This window comes from Chelonia mydas, chromosome 9 (genome assembly GCF_015237465.2).
Source record: "Chelonia mydas isolate rCheMyd1 chromosome 9, rCheMyd1.pri.v2, whole genome shotgun sequence".
NCBI classification, from domain to species: Eukaryota; Metazoa; Chordata; order Testudines; family Cheloniidae; genus Chelonia; species Chelonia mydas.
Window position 1 is genome coordinate 36,684,719 of NC_057855.1, and position 25,869 is coordinate 36,710,587.

At 41.4% G+C, this 25,869-nt stretch overlaps 1 protein-coding gene across 14 annotated transcripts in view; it reads right to left on the reverse strand.

Moving 5' to 3' along the window:
• Nucleotides 1-819: 819 nt before the first annotated feature.
• Nucleotides 820-25,869, reverse strand: part of ACSL3 (acyl-CoA synthetase long chain family member 3) — a 110,820-nt gene continuing 85,770 nt past the window's right edge. For 6 of the 14 annotated variants that reach the window (XM_037909768.2, XM_037909767.2, XM_037909765.2 and 3 more), the window contains 5 exons: nucleotides 25,651-25,823; nucleotides 19,775-19,849; nucleotides 18,110-18,301; nucleotides 13,202-13,316; nucleotides 8,977-12,058 (listed from right to left, as the gene is read on the reverse strand). In XM_037909768.2, the coding sequence (XP_037765696.1) occupies nucleotides 11,722-12,058; nucleotides 13,202-13,316; nucleotides 18,110-18,301; nucleotides 19,775-19,849; nucleotides 25,651-25,823 (892 nt within the window). In that variant the 3' untranslated portion in view covers nucleotides 8,977-11,721. Of the gene's footprint in view, nucleotides 5,348-8,834; nucleotides 12,059-13,201; nucleotides 13,317-18,109; nucleotides 18,302-19,774; nucleotides 19,850-25,650; nucleotides 25,824-25,869 lie in introns of those variants that run through there. The other 8 variants (XM_043521768.1, XM_043521762.1, XM_043521769.1 and 5 more) reach the window with 5 other exon arrangements.

The window sequence follows — 25,869 nt, forward strand, 5'->3', positions numbered from 1 at the left end:
GAGTGGGTGCATTTCAATATGAAGAATAATAGAACTACTGCTTTACAGCAACAAGATACTACTGTGATTAATGCAGAAATATAGGGCTAGTAAACTCACCCCCAAGTTTAAAACTAGACAGTTCACATGGTTGACACTCTGGCCCTCAGCCTGAACCTTTGCCATATAATCAATATAAATGTGACAGTATCTGAGATTGACTCAAATCTTTGAAACTGATTTCCAGATTAATAGCATTCATTTACGACACTCCAGCCCTCCAACACAATGGGTACCATAATATGGTCTAAAGGAGGTAAAATTAATCATTGCAACCAAGGTTGAAATACAAGAAATAAAAATAATATTTACGTATCATTTCGAAATTGCCAAGCAGAGTGTTATAATACTAAATGTCAGCATCACACAACAACAACAAGTATTGTTATAAAAATAAGTTTGCATGGTCTGAATGTAATAGACAGTAAAAATGTAAGAGGGAAAAGGAAGAATTATTAGAGGAAGACAGGAATGTTATAGTATGTCACACACTTGTGCAAAAAGGTTTCCAACAAAAGGAGAAAAATTCAGAGTATGTACCCTTTGAAAATGGTAACATTCTGAATGGTCTTAATTCATCACCATTTTTAAAAGCGGCAAGAACATAGTTTATATGTGAAGGGTTCGATATGTCCTCAGCTGATGGACAAGTATTCTGTTCCACCAAGTCAATGGAGTGACCCTAATTTACACCAGCTATGGTTGTGGTCCAGAATGATTTTTTGTGGGGGGAAAAAACAACACCCTGAAAAGGTGAAGAACAAGAAGTGCGAGGCTTAATTTGTGAAACTCAATTTTATCTTTCTTTATTTTTGAAACTTAATGTCCAATTACAAATAAATAATTCATACAATATAAATCAGTTATGATATACACTTTTTCAGGCAGTTCACATTAACAACCAAACCAAGATTACATTGAAAATGAGTTTGCATTAAATAACCAATTATAGTATTATACAACTGGTCATTCAATTACATTTTCAGACTGGTCTAATGTGTTCAAACTTAAAAGGAGACCCCTCCTCTTAACCAGTATGGAAGACACAGATGTATACAATTTTCTTACAAGCTCAAACGAATGAATACACCACATTTATTAAAAAAAAAATGCTGCAACACAAGGTCTAAGTGGAGTTCTAATACAGAAGAAAAGCTTGCCAATTTCAGTAGCATACATATAAAAGTTTACTGCCATGGACTCTTACCCCCTGTGGCAGTTTCTGCCTAAATTTACAAGCTTTGTAGAATGTTTTTATGTAGGGTTTCAATTCCATACATTTCTCTTCATCCTATTTATAAACTTGTTAGCACATATCTATGTGCTATATTTTTAGTTTCAATTGCACACTGCTTTGAACTTCAACTTCAGCAAAATGTTTTACTGCTGAGAAGACACAGCTTCCCCTTGAGGTACAGTCAATTTTTCTGTAAACTGCAATAGTAACAGCATCAGTAAACTTGCCAGGTCTTTTCTGACCTCTAATTTTTAATTTCCTAACCACATCCAAACAAGCTTTGTTTATTCCCTGTAAAGAACACTTGTGACATCTAGATTGAAGTGTCAGTCTAAAGTCTTGAAACATTTAAAAAACCAACACCAGAAGACGTGTGCCAACTATTCATCTTCAGTCCTGTTTCCTACTAGGTCAGTTAGTCCTCTTTTATACTGCAATTCAAAATTCATAGCTATGTACATTTCCACATGGGGATAAGTAGCTAATGATCACTACTATCCCACAGATTCAGAATTTTAGGAATTTTAAATTGCTTCTTGTCAAGATGCTTCTTTTCAAAGGCCAACTTTTAGGGCCAGAATAGACTCTCAGCTGCAGTTCCCACCCCATGTTCTCATTATGAGAACCTTGAAAATGTGGAGGCTAAATCTATTCCATCAGGTTGCTAGATTTCTTTCACTTTTGAGGGCCGAGAAAAAAGCCCCCCAGACCAGTTCATAATTGGAGTCTGGCATCACGTTGACTGCTACCGTTAGGGTTCCCATGAACCGCCTCCCAATTGAATTGTTCCTCTGCTAAGCAGCTAGCATGGCCCATGATCACAAGATGAAAGGATGGTGGCAGCTCAAGCACCCAAGAGATATCATTGCTCGATGGACTACAATCACAAGGGACACGTGCATTTTAATGTCAGTTATGACACAAGCTCCTTTTGTGGCCCTGGTCATTTAGTGTAACTTTTCTGCCTTAGAGCCTGCTCCAGAGAAGATCTGAGTACAGGAGTTGCAGATATTCAGAACCTCGGAGGATCAGGCCATTTGTTCCCCTATCTTTGAGACAGGATAATAATACTTACCAAAAAATATTTTTTAGGCCCACCCAAAAATTCAAAGGCCCTTTTCTCTTTAAAATTGTTCTACTGGTTTATTTTCACTTAGAGGAAACAAAAGCTTTATCTTTTACAAAACCAATCTGATCTCAACAGAAACTGGAACTATTTGTCTACATCAACTTAAAAGTACATCAGAAAAGAAAACTGGATTGAAAAACAGATGCAGAGTTAGATTACAGTTCAACCTTCTGGCAGAGCTGGAAGGAAAGTGAAGACTTATTTCCAAACTAATGTTAAAACATCTGTTAATTTCTGTGATTTATCCAAAGTGCATTTAAGAACTTAGCATACTTTAAAATACTATTTCTTTCAGAATTCTTCTTCTGGGTTAATCAAATTTAGAATTTTATTAATACACTACAGAGTACAAGTGGTCTTAAGATGCTGGACATATTACGTTAGCCATTTTTTGGATTATTTTTGTTTTTCTAGGATCACAAAAAAGCCATCTGCAACTTTAAGCAAAGTATATCATTGCTTCAAATGCAGGCTCTATTTCTGAACCTCATTGCTTCTTGATGCCATTTGACAGAGTGCAAATCTATATTTTATTAAACATTTTTCTATAACTAAAACATGACGACACTTTTCCTTTGAACTTGACAGTTCATGTGCTCCCATTCTTCAATCAATTACTTTCCTACATTTAGGTTTCAGAGTAACAGCCGTGTTAGTCTGTATTCGCAAAAAGAAAAGGAGTAGCTGTGGCACCTTAGAGACTAACCAATTTATTTGAGCATAAGCTTTCGTGAGCTACAGCTCACCTCACTGGATGCAACCTACATTTAGTCTTATCTGTATATATCTATCATGTGTTTATAACTTCTTTAAGATTCAGATCATGTATAGCCTGGATTACAACGGCCTCATTACTCATACAAATGTGATTTTGAACCCCTTTTAAATTCTGTCAATTCCATTTGACTAAATACACCAAACCTCACCAAAAGGTCCAGAGAGTTCTCCAGCACCAACAACAGTGCAAATCCATGGCAATCCAGTAAGAGCTATTAAAAATACAGCTCACTCTTCCATTATTTAAGTGACTGAAACTAGGTATGATACATTCAGCTTTCACCAGCACAGGGAACCTACCTGACTTTGGTCTCCTATACAACTGAACAAGGAGTGTCAATTTTCACATACTTCAGAATTAATTTTTTCATCAGAGTTTGTGTGAAACCTTCTCCTAAAACTCCCAAATTAAAGCTTTACCAATGTCAACAGCAGAAAAGGTTGGTTTTAGGTACTGCAAGTCTTTTGTACAGCCAATGCTCTGTTATCAAACTATTGCATCAAGCAAGCATGAAGACCTGACTTTTTATATTATAATTTCATATACCCTATGAGGAAAGAAATTTCAGCAAATTAAAGCCCTTTTAATACCTGGTCCACCACAAAATTTACTGATGTATGCCTTTCCATGTTCTCATGTGACCCTGATCAGAATATTTTCTCCAAATTAATATATTAAAAAACTAATAATAAAATACATATCTGAAACCAATCCAGAGGCTCTCACTTTAGACCTAGCTAGCACCCAGAACTCTGGAAATGAAAGCTTCACAGGACTATTTATAAATCAACTAAATCAAGAATTTGGGTGCAACAATTAAACAACCAACCAGGTAAAATAAATATGACTCTTAACGTATAATACTTCCGACATCTGCCTTCAAAGAAAAAAAGATGATAAACAAAAACATTAAATTATTAATTTAGGGGGAAGATTTTCAAAGGCACAAATGGCAGTTAAGTGCCCACTTCCAACTGGTACCTAATGGGACATTTTGGGCCTTTAAGAAATTTCCCTCCAAAAGATTTGGGCTGCAGCTAGGTTTGAACATGACTTATCAATGACTTACAAGCAACAAAACGGAAAACCTGAATTGTGTACGTAAGACTGATGAGAAAAGAGATGATTTTGTTAAAGTCCCGCCAAACTTTCTGAATTCATTTTACTTAACACTTAAAAGTTCTCACAAATCTTAAACAATATAACTTCTGTACAAAATGGCCTGAAGATATTTTAAAAGTGAATTTCAATATTAGACAGATTATTCACAGATGTAGCTTTTGGTGTGTTAAATAGCATCTTTTGCATTAATAAAGCCTCAAACAACATATTCTCCAGGGCTGTCTGCTTATATACAGTGCTGTGCCATGCCCACCTTTCTTTTTCAGGTAAAAAATAAAATATTTAAGGATCAACCATCAGGCACATATTTCAGGTGTATTTCATAAGTCAGAATGTCAGACTTTTTCTTTCTTAAATTTACAAAGAACAATTGCACAGCAACAAAATAATCTGGTCTTCCGTCCAACAGTGATTTGATTTATAAGCATTTTCAGATTACATAATTTCACAACATCAATAAGTTTTTATATTTAAATACTTATATAAAAGGCCCCCAGAATAACCATTTCTTACATAGCCAAGTTATCCGCCTGTACATCCAAACTTTAAAAAGTTGCAAACCGAACATTATACAGGATTTATAAATCATATTTAAAAACTTGAGGCTTCAAAAATCACACAGTTTCCCAAAAGAACTCAGGAAAATCCAATTATTGACAGGATAGCAGAGAATACTGGAAAGAAGGAGACAGACACAAGTTTGCTGCCTTAACATTTTACTAATCCTGACAGTCAAAGATGTTGATGTTATCAGAAGTAACTGTTTAAGCTGAAAATGAGGAATGGTGTTTTTGTGTGTTGGTCTCAAGTACTGAGACATGAGATTCAAGTATTTCCTATTTGATCCGAGCTCACTGTAGCAAAGAAGCGCAGGAAAAGAATTATTTTGTTTTTCCATACATTCGATCAATGTCCACCTGGTAGTGTGATGTAAGCTCTCTGCGTTTTAATTTGAAGGCATCTGTCACCAGACCAGTCTCAGGGGTCCAAGGATCAGGGCTCAAACGAATTTTTACTGGTATTTCAAATTTCTCCAGATGAGCTGCAATAATAAAAAATACAAATAAGAGAAAGATTTCAAATGTATGTGGGTTTATTTTTGTTGTTTTTTCCCCTCCTTAATTAAAACATAGATTGAGGAGCTAAATCGTGCTCTCACACAGAAAAGCCAATGCTATGGGGATAAAAGTACTCCTCAAATTTTAGTTTGATGCCACACAGAGAGGTCTTTAAAGCATGTGGCGTCACAGGATCTCTGGACAATTAAATTCGATTACCATGGAATATGTCCCATGTGCTTGGGCTTTTGTGCTGCTCACTGGCTTTGCAAATGCATGCACATACACACAGCAGAACGGCTCACTCAAGATCTATCCTGCCAGGCCCGTTTTCTAACCCTGACCCTCTGAAAGTAGAAGGCGGCATGGAATTGAATTTATTTAGGCTCAGAATAGTGCTACTTTCTGCTGTTTATTTCTCATAGTATTTCTAGAAAGTTGCTGGGAGAACGTGTTGAGTACAGTAGCTGATTCCTTTGCTACAATATACTTCCCCAAACCTGCCCAACCCTAATTATACACTGTTTGTGCAGTTGATCTTCAGCGAACTCACTGGAAAGGGAAACTGAAGGAGGAGGAGAGAGGAAGAATGTAATTTCCCCCTTTCACTGTTTTCCCACCCTTTTTGTTCTCTATGGAACACAATAGAGAGGAGTGTTTAACTATTACTCTTTAGCATGAAGGCTAAGGTTATGAAGTAATGTAAAAGTAAAGTCAATGGAACACTGAGCTAATGAAAACAAATAGTGTATTGCATACTGAATGCTCATTACCTTACACAATACTTAACTTGCTATATTATCTATTAAAGTTTCGGAGACGGACAAGGAGAAAAATGTGGGTTACTTACCTGTAACTGGAGGTTCTTCAAGATGTGTAGTCCCTATCTATATTCCATACATGGGTACACACACTCCATATGTCGGAGATCAGAGATTTCTAGCAATTAGAGAGTTTATCGGTCCACACATGGGCAGTTTCTTCATACCAAGGGCATACATGGCAGTGCAGATGGATGTCTCTCCAATTAATCCTCTTACTGTGAATCCGAGAGGATCAAAAGCAGAGGGGAAGGAGGACAGGAAGTGGAATACAAATAGGGACCACACATCTTGAAGAACTTCCAGTTACAGGTAGAGTAACCGAGTGCTGGTCCTTATGTGTACCCCACATGTGGGTGACTGGTAAGCTGTATTCAAAGAGGAGGGTGGTGCAAGGATGCAGTCAATATAGATGCCTGTAATACACCTCTGCTGCATCTGCAAAAGATGCCTGGACTAAGATGTTATCTTTGAGAGATATGGATGGAACTCCAGACTGCTGCCTTACAAATGTCCAGTATAGGTACTTCTCGAAGACATGCTACTGATGTTACCTGTGCTCTAGTACAGCGGGTCCTCAGCCTGTCCGTGGAAGGGAGATGCGCCAACTGATTACAAAGAGCAACACAGATATCAATTTAGAGAGTCCTTGAGCAGAAAAGCTGGTCCCCCAGAATGCTTTGCTATAGTGACAAATAGTCTAGGAATTTTCCTAACTGGTTTCATTCTTTGCACACAGAACTCTAGAACCCATCTGACATCAAGGGAATGAAATCTCCTCTCCTCATTAGAAGCATGAGTTTTAGTGAAGAATACCAGCAAGCGAAGAGACTGCTTCACATGAAAAACTCAGATATTACCTTGGGGGTGATTTTTGGGTGAAGGTGAAGGGAAACCTTCTCCTTATGAAACGTGGTGTATGGTGGGTCGCCCATGCGTGCCCCCAGTTCACTCACCCTGCTGACTGCTGTGATGGTGGGAAGAAAGACGACCTTCGTGGAAAGATGGGACATCAGGCATATGGCAATGGTTCAAAGGGTGGCCCAGTAAGTATTGACAGTACAAGCACAGGAACAGACTTCTGGTTTGCTCCAGGGGTGCTTCACCCGCGCTCTGCTCTGAGGCACCGCCCACACTCTGCTCCTTCCCCCAATGCCCTGCCCTTGCTCCACCTCTTCCTGCCCCCACTCTGTCCCCTTCCCCGAGGCCCTGCCTCCATTCCACATCTTTGCACCCCTCTCCGAGGCCCCTGCTCTCCCCCAAGCCCCTCGCTGCTCGCTGCTCTCCCCCAAGCCCCTCCGTGAGCCACCAAAAGCTGTTTGGCAGGGTCACCAAACAGCTGTTTGGTGGCACCCCCAACTAGCTCATCGGGAGCATCGCCAAACAGCTGACTGGTGCTGAGCACCGGCTATTGTTTTTAACATGGGTCCTCCAGCCTCGGAGTACCCACAGAGTCGGCGCCTATAGGTACAAGCCTGAGGTCCCGCTGCAATGCTGGCACTGCTACTGGAGGGAAGATCCTAGTGAGACCCTTCAGAAATCTGACTATTGTCAGGTGACTAAAAATGGATTAGCTCTCTCCTGGAGAATAGAAGACATTGATTGCAGCTAAGTGGATCTCCAATGAGCAAATGAACAATCCTGACATCTTGAGGGTAAGAAAGTAGTATAAAATAGCAGATGCTTTTTCTGAGGACAACTGGCTCTGTTGCATCCACTTAGAGAAACACCTCCATTTTGCTAAATACCATTTTCTGATGGAGTCTTTTCTGCTGCAATTGAGAATAGTCTGAATGGCCTCTGATCATGGCTATTAGAGGGGTGCTACTCACAGACTGAGGCCAAGGTACACAAGGTTCCCTCTGGCCTAGATCAGACTTGTGTCTCATGGCCTTCTCCATGAGGTCCTTCTTCAGTCGGAGCTCTCGTCTCTCACAGGTCTGGAGAGGGAAGGAGCAGCAGATGCTGCACTTAGTGGAGATATAAGACTCCAAAAGACAGTAAAGGTAGTACTGGTGGTCATTGTTGACCAAGATGCGGGAGGGCAGGAGATACAGTTCTTAAATCCTGGAACTCTGGGAATAGACATAGTTCCTGAGGTGGGGACAAACTAAACTACACTAACTAGACTATAAAATACTAAAAACGTTACAACTATATACAATTATACATGCAGATTATGAAAGATAAAGATAGCTTCACACACACACAAGATTCCGACTGAGGCCACATGGTGGTAAGAAGGAACTGGAAAAGCATCTGTCCTCACCGTTCTTTATACTGTCAGTATGGGGTATAAGGGGAGCAACTGTGCAGGTGCAGACCAAGAGACATTACTTACTAGAAATATCCAGTCTCAGACACATGAAGCACATATGTACCCATGTGTGGAAGTCACACAGAGACCAGCACTCTAAGAAGAATTACATAGACTATGTCCCCCACCCCTCCCACACACAAAAAGCATCCTCCAGTTAAAGTCAAATTTTGCAGAAAACACAAATACTTCATTATCGGCGGATTCTATTTTGGACACAAATTACTCAGAATAAAACATCTTTTATAAATTCATATGCCTATTTTGTTTCTACTGTTTTATATTTTATACTTTTACAAAACATTAAGTTCCACAAAGCAAATACAAATTTACCTGACTGCTCACCTGAGCTAGCAGCTTCAGTTACTACCTTCAGTACCTCTTTTTCCATTTCAGCACTGGTGCAGATCTCTTCCCAGGTTCCTTTAAATCCTTTCTTTCGAGCTAGTTCTGTAAGTTCCTTTTGATTTGGCACAACAAATGCAATGACATAAGACTGGAAACTGAGAAGTATAGAATGTACTTTAGTATGAATTTGGTAGCATTAACAATTAAGTCATTTAAAAACAATTATAAAGTTAAACTTTTTTCTATTTTATATTGATTTTTAACTTTTGTTCATCTAGAATCTCACAGAATAAGTACACAAAATTGGACCTTTGCCCTTTTTTAAATAGGTAGAAGTCTGTATTACTGAATATGGTTACTTATGCCATAACAGACCCATGTAAGTATTAAGGAGAAATATGATAGTGGAAGAAAACACACAAATTTAGAGAGTTGTAATTAATACCTAACTATAATGTCAGATTAGCCATTTTTAAATGTAATTTCCTTATTATGAGATCATTTGGATTGCATATTTACATAATGAATAAAAATAGGGCATATCAGGTTCAAGTAATTCATTGAGGGGCAAATCTTAACCTCTCCTTTACAGATATGGAAAGTCCTCTTGCAAAGGAATCAGTGCAGTTCTGCTATACTAAGGTGAGGGGACGCAGGGCTCAGCCTATGCAGAATGTGCACACCTCATGCATAAGGAGGATATGCAAAGGTCCATTATAATTGGATGTTGTGTTTTACACAATATTTGTGAGAGCAAGCGGGAAAGCCTTATAGGTAGATGGGAGAATGAGGAGAGGAGACTTGCTCAGAAGTTCGAGCAACCAGCAAGGCATCCCATACAGAACACAAACAACAGGGGAATGCTGTCAGGGATGCCTACTGTTTGTATTTGAGTCACATGCCTGAACACGGTAGCCATTGCGGTGTGTGTTCAGATGCAAACATTATGAGTGCTGGTGTACTGTGTGTGGGTCGTTGACGTTGAATGGTCCCTATATCCTTTTGTAAAAGCTGATGCATTATTTCAGGTTTATTTAAAGGATTTTCTGTGTTAAATGCATTGATGACTCATAATGGATGTATTATGTATAAATAGTTTTATTATGAAAAAACAATAAAACACCAAATACAAACCTTTAAATCAACAAATGGGAAAAAACTGTATTTGGAACCCCATTTAACCAACCAATCTTCTTAAATAACCAGCTGAATACAAACCTTTCACAAGTGCAACAGTAAGAACATTTCAAATGCAACGATTTGGAAGAGGGATGCAGAAAGTTAAAGGCAAGTATACACCTGGCCCCCGTCTCTTCTCATCCACATAGGTTGAGCACTTTGGCTCAAAATTCTCAGAGGCATTGTAGGGCTCAAAAGAACTGGACTCCCAAGTGCCTAGAGGTTGGATTTGAGAGGTGAATGGGAACTGCTAGAAGCATTGCTGTGGGGATGCAGAGGTTAGGAGTTAGTCCTGGTCCCCTAGCCAGAATTGTCCAGGGTCTGAAGAACATGGTTAAGTCCCAAATTATGGGACTGCAGGGACCGCTGGCCTAGCAGAAGCATGTTTTCAAAAGGACGTTCTGTCTTAGAATAGCATCCATGAGTTGCCTCGGAATCTCTCTGCCTTTTTCCATGCTCTTCTTCACCATGGTGATGCAATTCTTGGCCACAGCCATACTTTCACTGGTCACTGCGACGCTGTCCTTGCTCACTGCCACGTTCTCCTGGGACAGCTGCACTTCTTTCTCCCTCCCTCATATACAGTCTCCACTTCTCAGCCAGCCTGGTTTTCCTCTGTGTCTCTGCCATGAGTTCTGCAAACACCTTGTCTTGAGTCTTCTTTTTTCTCCTCTTCAGGTTGACCAGCAGTTCATATCCTGTCCTTGATGATCTGGCTATTGCAGAGCTGTGGCTGTGGAAGTAGGGGGCAGAGGAGAACAGCTGCTTATTGTTCATATCGCAGACAAATCATGATAGCTTTTTTTTGGTATGTATATGTGACTTTACCTCCCCGAGACTCTTGCCATTCATGGGGGAACCTCAGAGATGCTAAGTGGTCTGCATGTATAGAGGAATTTGGGTGCATTTGGATTTCAAATCTACTGTATCTGCTTTCATGCTGTTGGGGTGATGTGGTTGGAGCTATGATCCAGGTTTGGTTTTGCAGTTTTGTTTGTGCCCTGGAGGTGCTTCTGTGGCATTGGAGGTGTAAAGGAGGGACTATAGGGGGCAAACTGGATAGTAATTCCCTCTACATCACCTTTAAGCTGTCCTCACTCTCCATAACATTATGCTAATGTGGCTGACTAGGAGGCAGAGAATGATCTTATTCAAAAAGGCAAAGGGCAGTATCTTGCTGCTCAGTTATTCACCAGGATCCCCTCCCCCCCCCAAAAAAAAAAAAAAAAAAAAGCACTGCAGGAGTGGAAGGAGCTGACAAGCTATACTGAAAAGCATGGGTGAGTGGCTATTTCCTGTAATATGCAAAACAAATATCAAGCTATTTCTCAATCTTAAGGTCTGCTATATCTCCCCTGTGGACATGGAGAAAGTGCAGAGAAGGACAGGGTCCTTCAATGATCATCAGCTACAATGTATTTTACCAGGCATTTGTACCTTAGAAGGGTCCAGTATTGTTTGTGTCTTGACTGGGCAGGCAATGTGCACTTATACTTCACATAAACTATGACAACTAACTCAATTTCTTTTTCTGCAAGCATGGTCTCAATCAACTGTTAATTTTGCACAAATGAATGCTTTTGTTATTGAAATATGCTATGAAAGGGGGGTGCACTAGAGGAGAAAGAGGGACTAACTGCAATTGCACTATGCTGGCTGGATTTTGAAGCTGTAACAAATGGGATGGGGGTTTCTAGCTCTGCCAACAATAATAATAAATAATAAATTGTAAACATAAATACTTACATACTGAAGTTCCCTTTATGGGATATGACTCTTCAGGCCTGGCATGGGTTTCTGTCTGGGACTCTGGCTCAGCCGATGCAGGGCAGGAACAAGGGTCTGTTGTAGCTGAGCATGACGGGAGCTGGCTTTCCAGCTGGCCAGAGTCAGGCTCCTGAGTCAGGCTCTCAGGGGGCAGCTCCTCTTCGGCAACTTCCTGCTCATCCTCTGATGGGTCTAGCTGGTCGTCCTCAGTGCGGGGGGGAATGCAGGCAACACTCTCAGAATAGTGCCTGAGATGGATTGTACTATAATTGGGTAGAATCCTGTCTACTTCATGAAAAATGGAGAGACCATGTGCCCCCTGTCAGATTGTCTCCTTTTTCCCCCTCATTTCAATGTTTCTCCTGAGCTTTTGGCTTCTTATCTGGCACTTGGCGGCATCCTGGTCACAAGCCCCCCGCCCCGACATCTGCTTTGCTATGTCCACAAAAAGGTTCTTATGCCTGTGGCTGGCCACAAGAGTTTTCTGAACTGACACGTCTCCCCCAGTGGTGATGATCCAGGGTCCCAGCATGGCTCCAAATAGCTGTGCGAGGAATGTTGTGGGGTTTCTCATGTGCTAGCACGTTTGTATCACCAGAATAATGATACACTGTAGTATAGGAGCAAATGGCCAAATCTGGCTCTGTGCCGCCCTTTAAAGAGGGGAAGGGTCATCCTGGAAACTCAACACCAGGGCAAGGAGGGCACACGAGTAAATGGACAGGTCATAACGGTTGACCTGAAAAGCACTGTGGGATAGCCACTGTATGCATGCAAAAAGGTGGACAGCAACTGTAAGCACACAAACAAAAGACTAAACTAATTCAATTAGGAGCAAACCTAGTCCATTTGCGGAGGATTCCAGAGTTCCCAGGAAATGTGGAGTTAGAGTGCAATGATGAGTTGCATCATGCATAAAAGGAATTTTCAAACCAGATTAACTGGACTTAATCCAGTTTAAAACCCCATGTAGACAAGCCCTCAGTGAGTTGCAACAACATTAGAAGCTGAAGAGCGGTTTTCTACTGCTGCCTCAATGTCTAATGGTGGATGGGTCAGGTGAGTTCTCCCTTCACTCTTGCTGAGATCCTCAACATATTCAGTTACTTGCAGCAGATATGTGGAACCAGATTTGGCTACAAATGTATTAATTTGGTCATGCACAAGTACTTATGCATCAATAAGAGATAGCTAACGCTTAATCTTTTCAAGTCTTAGATATGGTTATACCTGGAGCTGAGTGAATAGGCACAGTGCAAAACTTCAAAAAATACAAAACAAAACAAAAATCTCTTTCAAATGGGCAAAAAACTTGCAAGTTAGCAAAAAAGTTTTATGTGCAACCACTGTAGTTTAAATATTAGAAAATGTTGACCCCAAAGTCTTGGACACATGAGCTCTCTTACCTGCTTGCATATGCACAAATATTATCTACCAGTGGAAGATTCTTCAAAGCAGCCTCAACTTTGCCAAGAGAGACGTATTCTCCAGCCTGGAGTTTTACAAGGTCTTTCTTACGATCTGTTGATAAAGGGAAAAATTAAATAAACGTTATTTGCAAAATGAACACACCAAGGGCTTGCTTATACCCATTTCTGAGATATAAGTGTATAAAAGCAACAAACATATTTCTGTGTGTTTTAAATTGGATAAATAAAGTTCCAGTTTTTGGTACTGCACAGATTAACAAAAAGCAATCTGCCCAGATCATTAGATGTGTCCTTCTACCAACTGTGATCCATATTTTAAACTACACAGAAACCTGTCCCCAATGAAATATTTGTATGTTTACTATATGTTTTATTCCAACTAGATCTTCTAGTTATATGGTATCTTTATCAGATGTAACAATATCTATCAGCACTGTAAGCGAATATAACTAGACTATAATTAGAATTATGTGAAAAACAGTATTTGGCTGAAAGAGAAGGTTACTCATCCTCTGCAGTAACTGAGGTCTTTGAGACGGTTGTCCCCATGGGTGCTCCACTTTAGGTGAATCTGTGCCCCTGCGCTTGTAATCGGAGATTTTTTGTAGCAGTGCCTGGTTGGGTCACACATGCACGGTCCCCGTCCCACGCTGCCTCTGGCGGTTACATAGTGCTGTGCGACCAACCTCTTCCTTGGTTCCCTCTCTACTGCAGAGTCTCTAACATGAAAACTCCAAAGTAGAGGGGAGGGAGGAAGGGTAGTGGAGTTCCGGTACCTCAGAGATGGATGGTCTCAGTGTGGTCGGTACTGATGGGGTCTGATGGGTCGGGAACAACTCTTTTTGGCAAATTCCCAAGAAGGGGAGGTCAGAGTTCTTTTCTTTGTCACCTTTTTGGCAAAGTGCTCCTTCCTCTGAGGGGGTAGCAGAGAACCTCTGTCAGATGCCACCATTGGGGACCGGTGCCTGGGGGTCCAGGATCCCTAACCGGATGCCGGGCGCAGAGACTTCTCCTCATGACACCGGGATTGAGGACCGGCAAGTGAGGCAATATTTAAAACCCAGGGAGTCGGGCATGCCACTTAGAATAGGGTTTCTCCCGTGACGAAGGGTAACTATACTATACTAAGGGGGATCCTAATAACTATAACTTAAATTCCTACGTTAAGACTTTTTTTTTTTTTTAAGAATAAACGGGGAAGAGATAGTAGTTCGTTTAGTTTACTACCCTGATTAACTAGTATTCTAAAGTTAAGAAAGGCTAAAGATAAATCTCAGAGGTGCTGCCAAATGCTCCATCTCAAGCTGAGAAAGGTGGAGAAGGAACTTGGGGGGGGGGGGTAGGGAGGGGGTTGGTCACACAGCACTATGTAACCGCCAGAAGCAGCACGGGACAGGGACAGCACATGTGTGATCCAACCAGGCACTGCTACTAAAAATCTCCAATTACAAGCGCAGGGGCGCAGATTCACCTAAAGTGGAGACCCAAAGGGACACTCTTCAAAGAAGTATGTTTCAAGCTGCTTGGCTCCTATACATATGACCAGAAACATATGCAGGGAATGCAACGTTTTGTGGTATTTTATTATTTATTCTTTTAATTTATATTTTAACAGTTCATCTATTGCGCAAGACACAATAATTAGAGATACAGGCCTCATTTCTCAGGTCTGGCTGAGGTCTCATTAATACAGGACCCAAGTGGGGAGGATAGTAAAGTGACCCCCAATCCTGGATGTGGTAAGGGGTTGATTCAGACCTTGGTACAAGTGAGAGCAACTTGAAGGCTGTTCTATCTTGCACCAGCTGTAATGGCATCCAAGGGGCTGTGGCAATTCCTGTCTGTTGCAAAGTGCAGTGGCACTTTGGCCAAACCCCCTTTCCCTGGTCATACCCCAAGGTGCTCTCTGGGGCAGCCAATTAAGCTACTTTTGCACCTATAGTGTCCTGAAAGACCATTGCAAAGGGACCTAGGACTTGGCCCATATCACAAAATAAATGAAGTCAATAGCAACAGTCCTCATTTTACTCTTAAATCAGTGCTCTGATTTTCAAGATTACTGAGCACCCAGAAGCTCCCACTAACTTCACTGGTGCTTCACACTTTTGAAAGTCCTGCCACTTATTTGGGTGCCTAAATATGGCCTTAGGAGCCTAACTTTAGGCACTTGTTTAAAAAAAGTGTTGTCTGCGTGTATTCCTCTTCCATTGTCTGTAGAGGACTCCAGTTAATACCAAGACAAAGAAAGGTTTCAGAGTAACAGCCGTGTTAGTCTGTATTCGTAAGAAGAAAAGGAGTACTTGTGGCACCTTAGAGACTAACCAGTTTATTTGAGCATGAGCTTTCGTGAGCTACAGCTCACTTCATCGGATGCATAGCATATCGTGGAAACTGCAGAAGACATTATATACACACAGAGACCATGAAACAAAACTTCCTCCCACCCCACTCTCCTGCTGGTAACAGCTTATCTAAAGTGATCATCAAGTAGGGCCATTTCCAGCACAAATCCAGGTTTTCTCACCCTTCCCCCTCCCCCCCCACACACATACAAACTCACTCTCCTGCTGGTAATAGCCCATCCCTCTTTGAAACCTCTCTTTATAATGCGCATGATAATCAAGGTGGGTCATTTCCAGCACTAATCCAGGTTTTCTCACCCCCCCCCCACACCCCCCTCCAAAAACCACACACACAAACTCACTCTCCTGCTGGCAATAGCTCATCTTACAATGTGCACAGCAATCAAGGTGGGCCATTTCCAGCATAAATCCAAGTTTAACCAGAACGTCTTGGGGGGGGTTTGTAGGAAAAAAACAAGGGGAGATAGCCACTCCCAGTCTCTATTCAAGCCCAAATTAATAGTATCCAATTTGCAAATGAATTCCAATTCAGCAGTTTCTCGCTGGAGTCTGGATTTGAAGTTTTTTTGCTTTAAGATAGCGACCCTCATGTCTGTGATTGCGTGACCAGAGAGATTGAAGTGTTCTCCGACTGGTTTATGAATGTTATAATTCTTAACATCTGATTTGTGTCCATTTATTCTTTTACGTAGAGACTGTCCAGTTTGACCAATGTACATGGCAGAGGGGCATTGCTGGCACATGATGGCATATATCACATTGGTGGATGTGCAGGTGAACGAGCCTCTGATAGTGTGGCTGATGTTGTTAGGCCCTGTGATGGTGTCCCCTGAATAGATATGTGGGCACAGTTGGCAACGGGCTTTGTTGCAAGGATAGGTTCCTGGGTTAGTGGTTCTGTTGTGTGGTATGTGGTTGTTGGTGAGTATTCGCTTCAGGTTGGGGGGCTGTCTGTAGGCAAGGACTGGCCTTTCTCCCAAGATTTTCTCTCACAAATCTTGGGAGAAAGGCCAGTCCTTGCCTACAGACAGCCCCCCAACCTGAAGCGAATACTCACAAACAACCACATACCACACAACAGAACCACTAACCCAGGAACCTATCCTTGCAACAAAGCCCGTTGCCAACTGTGCCCACATATCTATTCAGGGGACACCATCACAGGGCCTAACAACATCAGCCACACTATCAGAGGCTCGTTCACCTGCACATCCACCAATGTGATATATGCCATCATGTGCCAGCAATGCCCCTCTGCCATGTACATTGGTCAAACTGGACAGTCTCTACGTAAAAGAATAAATGGACACAAATCAGATGTTAAGAATTATAACATTCATAAACCAGTCGGAGAACACTTCAATCTCTCTGGTCACGCAATCACAGACATGAGGGTCGCTATCTTAAAGCAAAAAAACTTCAAATCCAGACTCCAGCGAGAAACTGCTGAATTGGAATTCATTTGCAAATTGGATACTATTAATTTGGGCTTGAATAGAGACTGGGAGTGGCTAAGTCATTATGCAAGGTAGCCTATCTCCCCTTGTTTTTTTCCTACAAACCCCCCCCAAGACGTTCTGGTTAAACTTGGATTTATGCTGGAAATGGCCCACCTTGATTGCTGTGCACATTGTAAGATGAGCTATTGCCAGCAGGAGAGTGAGTTTGTGTGTGTGGTTTTTGGAGGGGGGTGTGGGGGGGGGGGTGAGAAAACCTGGATTAGTGCTGGAAATGACCCACCTTGATTATCATGCGCATTATAAAGAGAGGTTTCAAAGAGGGATGGGCTATTACCAGCAGGAGAGTGAGTTTGTGTGTGTGTGGGGGGGGGGGGGGGGGGGGGGAGAAGGGTGAGAAAACCTGGATTTGTGCTGGAAATGGCCCTACTTGATGATCACTTTAGATAAGCTACTACCAGCAGGAGAGTGGGGTGGGAGGAAGTTTTGTTTCATGGTCTCTGTGTGTATATAATGTCTTCTGCAGTTTCCACGATATGCTATGCATCCGATGAAGTGAGCTGTAGCTCACGAAAGCTCATGCTCAAATAAACTGGTTAGTCTCTAAGGTGCCACAAGTACTCCTTTTCTTAAGACAAAGAAACACACCTTAGAATTACTGACAGCATAATACCAATACAACTTCACCCCCCAACCTCCCCCCCCCATCAAAAAACAACAAAACACAAACAAAAATCTCTAAAACTTAATACAATAGTTTAAATAGCTCATAAATCTTGATTTAGGAAAGTAGAGTCCTCTGTTGATGCACCCAATATCACAGCTAAATCTATATTAATATTCTAAAAGAGGGAGAACAATTGTAGTTTAAAATATTAACTGGAGCTTAGGGTTGAGGGATAAACATATTCCTTGGATACACAGAACAACATGAGCCCAAATGCCAAGTAGTCCACCACTTGAGAATTCTAGGTAACAACACAATAAAGCAGTTCAAGTATGTTGTTTACCTGAACTGTGTCAATTGATAGGAGTAAATTAATCAAATTCCTTAGGTAACTCACCAATTATTTTTAGACATCCATCTGCATGGAACTCTCCAATGTCTCCAGTATGGAGCCACCTCTGTCCAGTCTCATCCACAGTGAAATCTTTTTTGGTTCGTTCTTCGTTTTTGTAGTAGCCCATGGTCACATTTTGGCCTCCAATAAGAATCTCACCTCTAGGATATGGTTTATCAGTATTATAATATCCACCTAAAAACAGAGTTAATTATTTTCTAAACATGATGTTGATTTAAAAAAATTGAAGTTAAACAAAAAAACTACAAAACAGAAACTATTCCAAGCAAATCTATACAGTTTTCAATGGATTGATGTGTTTGGTTTTTTATCAAAATTAGATTTTATAGAGCAGGTTTAGATTAGAATGATTATTTTTGAAAGTATCTTTTTTTTTTACAATAAATTTCTGAATAATTTAACTAGAGTATTAGTGGCTCCAAACCACTTTTAGCATCTAGTTAGCGAGGTGGGTAGGCACTGTTCATTAATGGTGAAATTCCTATGTGTGCAAAGGACCAACTTAAAGCATACGTATCACCTCAGTCCCATTCAGGGGACTTAAGTTAGACATAAGCCTTACACTGGCCCAAAATCCAAGGGGTGAATTTCATTCAGTGTTGTGAGACAAAAGCGCTCCAAAATAATAAAGCAGCTCCGCCATCCAAATTAGAAGAAACCGTGAAGGGAGGCAAGGAGGGACTGAGAGGTACTTCAAACATCTAATTAGACCCATTAGATTTGGCATCTATTTAATAGGCTTCCATTTCACTGGCCATTTCTTTCTTTCTGTCTTTATTACATTAATGCTAGTAAACTGCACTATGCCTACTGTGAAATTTTCTAACAACAAGAGGAGAAAATGTGTACTTGTAGTTTAGCTTGAACCACAGTGAATCCAACACCCCTGCTTTGGCACATACAGAGTTTTGTCTCCCATTCCAGTGTGTTGACATTAAATAATTCTCTAGATAGGAGGGTACATGCATGCACACGCACAAACACACAAGATGTATGTTCATATATCATGTGACTAACAAAAAGAAAGAAATACTACAGTAGATTATTTATATTATCCTAGTGCCTAGGAGTTCCAGTAATGGACCAGTATCCCATGGTGCTAGGCACTGTACAAACACAAGCTGTAAATCAGAACTGTTTAAAAATATTCAGTGTGTGCTAATAAGCAAATCTATAAATATTTATAACATTTTACAGTGGCTTAGGAGCTGATTTTTTTAAAATCAAACTTGTGTACAACAAGGTAGGAAAAACAAATATTCATCTACCAATCTAATATTATTGAAACACAGGAAGTTTCCGTTCATCCTGAAACAAAAACAGACTAATTCCATGGCTTTATTATACTAACCATCACCTATTTAGGCAAATATCAACAATTGTCTATTGTCTACATTTAATTTATTTAAACATTTTGTTCACTTCCTCTTCAGTAAGCAACACATGCACGGTACTTCTTGAGGCAGATTTTTCTCAATCCTGCTTGAGCAAGCTCTATAAGGGAGCTTGGTTGCAGCTCACTAATCCTGTGTCACCCAGGAAACAGCTTTACACTATGGAGGATTGGGCATAGTGCAGCCAAATAAATAAATACTGACATAAGGTTCTTACATGCATTTGAGTTTCATTACATAAGAGTTTTCTTACCTTTTTCCCAGTTCGTTAATTTGATTTCACAGCAAACCAAAGGTGCTCCTACTCTCCCTGTAGTGTAGTCCCAAACTAAAATTAAAAATAATTTTCAATTAACAATTTGCAAGTAGTGATTACAAATAAATTTTATTTATCAAAACTGAACAGAGTTGAGTTAATGAATTAATTCTTAATTTTAGTTCTCAACACAACTTTCAAAATGTGCAATTAAGATACAAGCATACTGATTAGGATCTTGATCCTGCAATGGGGGAGCAAGGTGAAGAGCTCAAATTAAGTCAATATGGCTCTGGGTAGTCACAGCAGTCCACCCTTATGAATCACATTACAGGAGCAGAGCCTACAGCTGTAAATGGATGCTTGTGTGCTTGCTGATTAAGTCAACAATAAATAAAATTTCACAATAATTTATCAATACTGAATTTCTTTTCTGAACTACCTTTGAACAGACACAATGAAATTCCAAGATGGGAATCCCCAATGCCAAATGATGCTCCATACCATGTAGTTCCCACTTGTGATCTCCAGAGATCATGTCTGCTCTGGCTCTCTGCCAAAGCATCCACACTCCAGGAAGGTGCACTGGTTGAGAAGGTGATCTGCAAATGCAGAAGTTCCAGAGATTGACTGCTTCTATGCAAAGAGGGGCGAACCATGCTTCCCCTTGTTTGCTGATATAGTAAACTTTTGTCATGTTATCCAATAGGCCTTGAACATGCAAGGTCTGAATAAAAAGTAGGAATCACTTGCAGGCTTTGTGCACTATATGCAGCTCCAGAAGGTTTATGTGCAGCTGGGATTTTCGTTGGGTCCAGGTACTCTATCCAACACGTTTGCACAGATGGGAGGGGGTCTGTAGTTCATCTTTCTGAGGGTGGGGAGGGACAAAGGGAAGTCCCATGTCCCCTTTTTTCACACCAAGGGAGAGAACACAGAACTCGGGGGGGGAGGGGGGAGGAGATCAATTTGTCTGGACTGTGTTTGTTTGGCACTGTCCATAAATCAAGCCTGTAGACAAAGTCGAAGTCTCACCAAATGGTGTCATATACATACACAAGGCACATGACCTAGACAGTTAGGACAGGTTCCAACTGTTGTCTGAGGGCTCAGTCAAAGCTAAGTGATGAAATCCTTTATGGCTTGGAATATGTCCTGGGGTAGGTATGCTTTGGCTCTGATTGAATCTAGGGTTGCTCCAATAAAGTCTATAGTTTGTGTGGAAGCTAAAATGGACTTTTTTATGTTTCTTGGAGTCTTGACAAGTGTAGGAATCTGAGCAGGATCAGGGTTGTCATCCATACTTGATATGGTGTCCCCATGTACAACCAGTTGACACTGCTCTGTGCTGGCCACCATTTTAAGGAATTGATTGCCTGTGCTGGAACCCTCAGCTAATCTTTCATGAGTTCCAGGGAGTGGACCCATACTTTTAAGATGAAGCCTAGAATGCACGTGATGTCTGAGTGCATCCATGGAATGATCCCTATGCACAATACTAGGAGGCCTAACAGTTGAAGGCTCAGTGCAATAGCAGGCCTCTTGAAATTCCTAAGCAACACAAGGAGGTTCTGAATTTTCTGGAACCTCTTAAAGATAGACACCTCGACAGCAAAAATATATCTATGTTCATTCCCAAATGAGTTATTTGGGTGAACGGAATCAAGCTTTTCTTGATATTGATAATAAAGCCATGAACCTCAAGGAGATTCAAGGTCAGGGATGTAGCTCTATGTGCTGTTGCTGTGGATAAGAGCTCTGATTAGTGTCATCCAAGAAGGAATATAGGTGGATCCCTTGTGACCAGAGTCTGAATATGATTACCACCACCATCACTGTAAAGATAAAGAAGCCTGCAGACAAGCCAAATAGGAGCATCCAATATTGATAATGCTTCCTGACGTACAAAAACCTTAGGAACCTGAGATGGCACAGTCTGATCATGATATGAAGTTATGCATCCATCAGATCCACCAAAGTCAGAAAATTCCCTTCAGATAGGGATGACACCTTAGAAGTTAGGGTCTCCATCCAAAACTTTGTTTTCTTCATCCACTTTTTGAGCCTTTTGGGATCTAGAAGGGCTCAGCTTCTCCCTCCCCTGTATGCTTCTGAACAATAAAGAATCTCTCTTATAAGGGAACACTTTCTATTACTTCCATATCCAGGAGGTAAGAAAACAGATTCTGGATTAGACCATGCTTTATGGGGTCATTTGAGATGGAAGACTGGATGAAGAATGGGAGGGGTGGAGCCTATAACTCAAAGGAACATCTCTAACTCACTATCTCCCTGACAACTGGTCCATGGTTGAAACAACCCATTCCTCCAGGAAATGATAAATCCTGCTCCCAAGCTTCAGCTCCAGGCAAAGACCTAGATGGGCTTCATCACACAGAGAGAGGCTTTGGGAGCAGCAGGGTTCCTTCTTGGCTTTCCTCCCGAGCCACAGTTTCACAGCTTTCCTCTGGAGAATCTGCTGTCTCTTCATTTCCGCAAGGATGAAGGCCAAAAGGAACGCTTTTATTGCTCTTAAAGACATCCTGTGGCATTTAGAGGGAGCGACTGTTTAGATTTTGCAGCATTGTCCACCACTACCTTGACTAGCTTCTCTCTGAAAAGCCAGGCTCCCACGAATTTGGTGGAGCACAGAACTTGCTTTGTGTGGCCATCCACCTTCCAATCACAGAGCTTTAGGTGGCAACTGGTCACTGACCTAGAGACCATGACTTTGGCTGAGAATCTCATTGTGTCCATTGAGGTATCAGCAATGAACTCTGTTGCCAGGGAAACGTCCTTTAAAACAGAGCCAAAGTCAGGGTGATCTCTATCTTTGAAGACCCTGAGATCCTCCAGTCGGGAGAGATGTGCTCACAAAGCAAGCAGCTGATAGGGATTCACTGAAGGAGACTGAGAAGGTCTCAAAGTCTTTTTTGAGAGTGGCCTCCACCTTTTTTTTATCCATGGGGTCCTTAGACTAGAACTCCCCTTCTGAGGGGATAACCATATCTTTAGCCAGAGATGCTATGATAGCGTCAACCCTCCTGGCCAAATTGGGAAGCGGGCGGGGAGAACATGGGAAAAATGGACCAGGGGTCTATGGACCCCTGGTCCATTTTTCCCATGTTGGAGTTGTGGTTACTCCAGTGGGTGGGAGATTCCACATGCCTCTCTGACTCATAGCCCTGAGTTAGAGAGACAGAAGGCTGGGCGGAGGCTGGGCACAACTCACCATCTACTAAGCCTGGGAATACAGTCCCACAGATGGAGCACCATTTGGTGCTTTTTAGGCAGCAATGCAATACTTGGATGGTTCAGAGGAGTCAGCAGAAAGGCACTGCAGATGAGGCTCCAAACAGTTCCAACACCTGGCTAAAAAACTGGCCTGAGAGGAAACAGGGGCTGGGCAGGAGATAACTGCTCACCACTACCCCAAATCTGACAAAACACACCCTTAGGCATATGTGAAGGCAGAAGCTGTAAAAATTGCTGTCCGCACACTGTAACAGAGGCAGAGAAACTGGAAGCAAGCAAGGTCTGAGGGGGCACGGACAGACAATGTGGCTCCAAAACTCTGATCTGCCTCAGTAGCTTGCGGAGGGGGAGAGTAGCTCATATGTCAAGAATTGTGGGAAATTCTGGGTAGCAAAAAAGAAGGCTTTTATACTGATGTGCAGTGCTGTCAATATTAGCAGTCTTTTTACACCTTGACTGTTTGATGGTACCAGTGAGTTTTGAACTGATGGTCAGGGCAAGATACAACAGTACTGGCAATTCTTAGCCTGTTTAGATTGAAATGTCCTCCAGGGCACTCTATCAAACTCCTGATACTGGAGAATGAACCAGGCTTCTGTCCCTTTGTAGCACTGGCGGTACCAACAACTCCTCTCTCACTGTCAGTACTGACAGCATAGGTAGCATCTGTGTAGGACTGAGGATGGTCCCATCCCCTTGGCTAAGGATGGTTTTGAGGTACTCTTGCCTCTCAATGACTTGAAACTGGTCCCATGCTCCTTGTGAGCGTGACACTTGTATAGTGGGGCACGGAGTCTCACCCGACTTAAAGGGTGTTGTGGAGAAAGTCAAGGTGAGCTTGAGTGAGATTTCTCACATTTCTTGTGAAAAAGTTCTCTCTTACCCTCCTCAGGTCTCTGCTTGGCAGGGTCGTTAGCCCCGCTCAGATTATCCTCGGATTCAGAGACACCATGCTCAGAAGGGTACTTCTTGGTGCCCCTGCCTGATGTACAGGGGTGGTTGACAGCCAGAATCAGACCGGGGCCTCATTACATGAGCCCATTGTAATCTTTTAAGCCTGTACTCATGGGCTTGACAAGTTCATCTGGGAAAGGACCAGCAGATGTTGCACTTAGAGGGGATATGAGTGTTGCTAGCTGGGAAAGCCCACAGACAAGACATACAGATCTTGGATCCTGGACATACTAGGCAGCCGTAGAAGGGGTGTCCAGTGGGGTAGGGAGGCAAAGCCCGAAAGACTACTAAACTACTCCAGCTAATTTGAAACTATCTAAAAACATGTTTTAAAACTATGTAAAACTAAAAATTCTGAAGAACGCTAGCTAACACTGCAGATACTGAAGAAGTTCTGTCTCAGAACACGGGCAGTAGAAAGGAATTAGCAGTTTGGAGTATAAGGAGGATAGAGACACACGTGTGGACAAACGGATACTGCTAGCAAGAATCTTCCAGTCTCAGGTGCATGTCACACATGTGCACCTCAAATGGAATACACATAGGGACCATCACTCAAAGAACAATTTACTGCTGGGGCCTCAGGCTCAATATATGGGTAACGGTGAAATGTAATAGTCTATGATATATAGGTCAGACTAGAGGATATGATGGTTCCTTCTGGCCTTAAGTTTTATGAAACTTTTTTTTGGAATGACCAGCACAACTCAAAAACATCTTTGCTACTCATGAGTAATGTAGACATTCCAATAGTATGCCAATGAAGTCTTCACCCAATGATGTGGTGTATTCCCTGTTTATTAAGTACATGCATACTGTACATAAAGCAGCATAACCTATAAAATAAGCCTTTCACACAACTGTTGTATGAATGTCAGTTCATCCATAGTAACAAATTTAAATTTTTTTAGCTGTTTTGAAAAAAAAAACTAGACTTTGTAGTGCACACTTTCTATATTCGTCATGCATGATATGTCAAGGCTTTTTTAACCAGCACTTACTGTAACTCAAGGTATTTCAAGAATCCTGTTGTCAAGTACAGTATATATTGATGGTTCAGCTGAGTTATCTACTGTATATATTATATATTTTTAAGTAGATCTGTTTCTTTCTTATCTGAGTCAATACTATTGGCTTGATTCAAATCCCAGGAATACTGCATGAGTTACTGGGTATCTTGGAAAAAAATGTGACTGCATATTCACAGCAATGTGCATTCACATATTTGACTTATATATTTAACTTAATTACTATATGGTCTCTATCCAAAAGTAGAAAATCAAATTCCGGAGCCTGTGTACACCCAAGAAAGACTGCAGGTCATTGGTGAATGCATTATTCCCATCATGATGCTGGCCAACCTATTCTGCAGGCTTCTTGGAACAAATTTATTCAGTTCAGCTAGTATACACAAATAATTCCAAAATTCAGTTCAGACCATTTCACCTTTGTTTGCTATAATGAGAACATCAATTTATATATTCCTATGTTTTAGCACAAAATCCCCAGATTATGCCTTCTAAAATTAATTTACTCTTCAAAAAGCCTGTCACCTCTCAGTGTTTTCTCACTTACCAGTTTGTGGACATAAGCCCAAATGAATACTCTGCTGAAGATTATACAAACACAGATCACCGCATCCATTTGGACATGCCAACACTAACCTTCAGTGATTGTTCCAGCCCCGGCTGACTCAGTTAGTCCATATCCCTGTCCCACAGGGCAACAGAAACAGATGTTCATAAATCTCTGAGTTGCAGCAGAAAGTGGAGCTCCTCCACATAGTAGGACGCGAATTTTACCACCTAGCAGCATTCGTACTTTCCGGAAAATAAGGCTAAAAATGCAAAGTTAAGAAAAGATGATGTTTTTGTTGCTTAAAA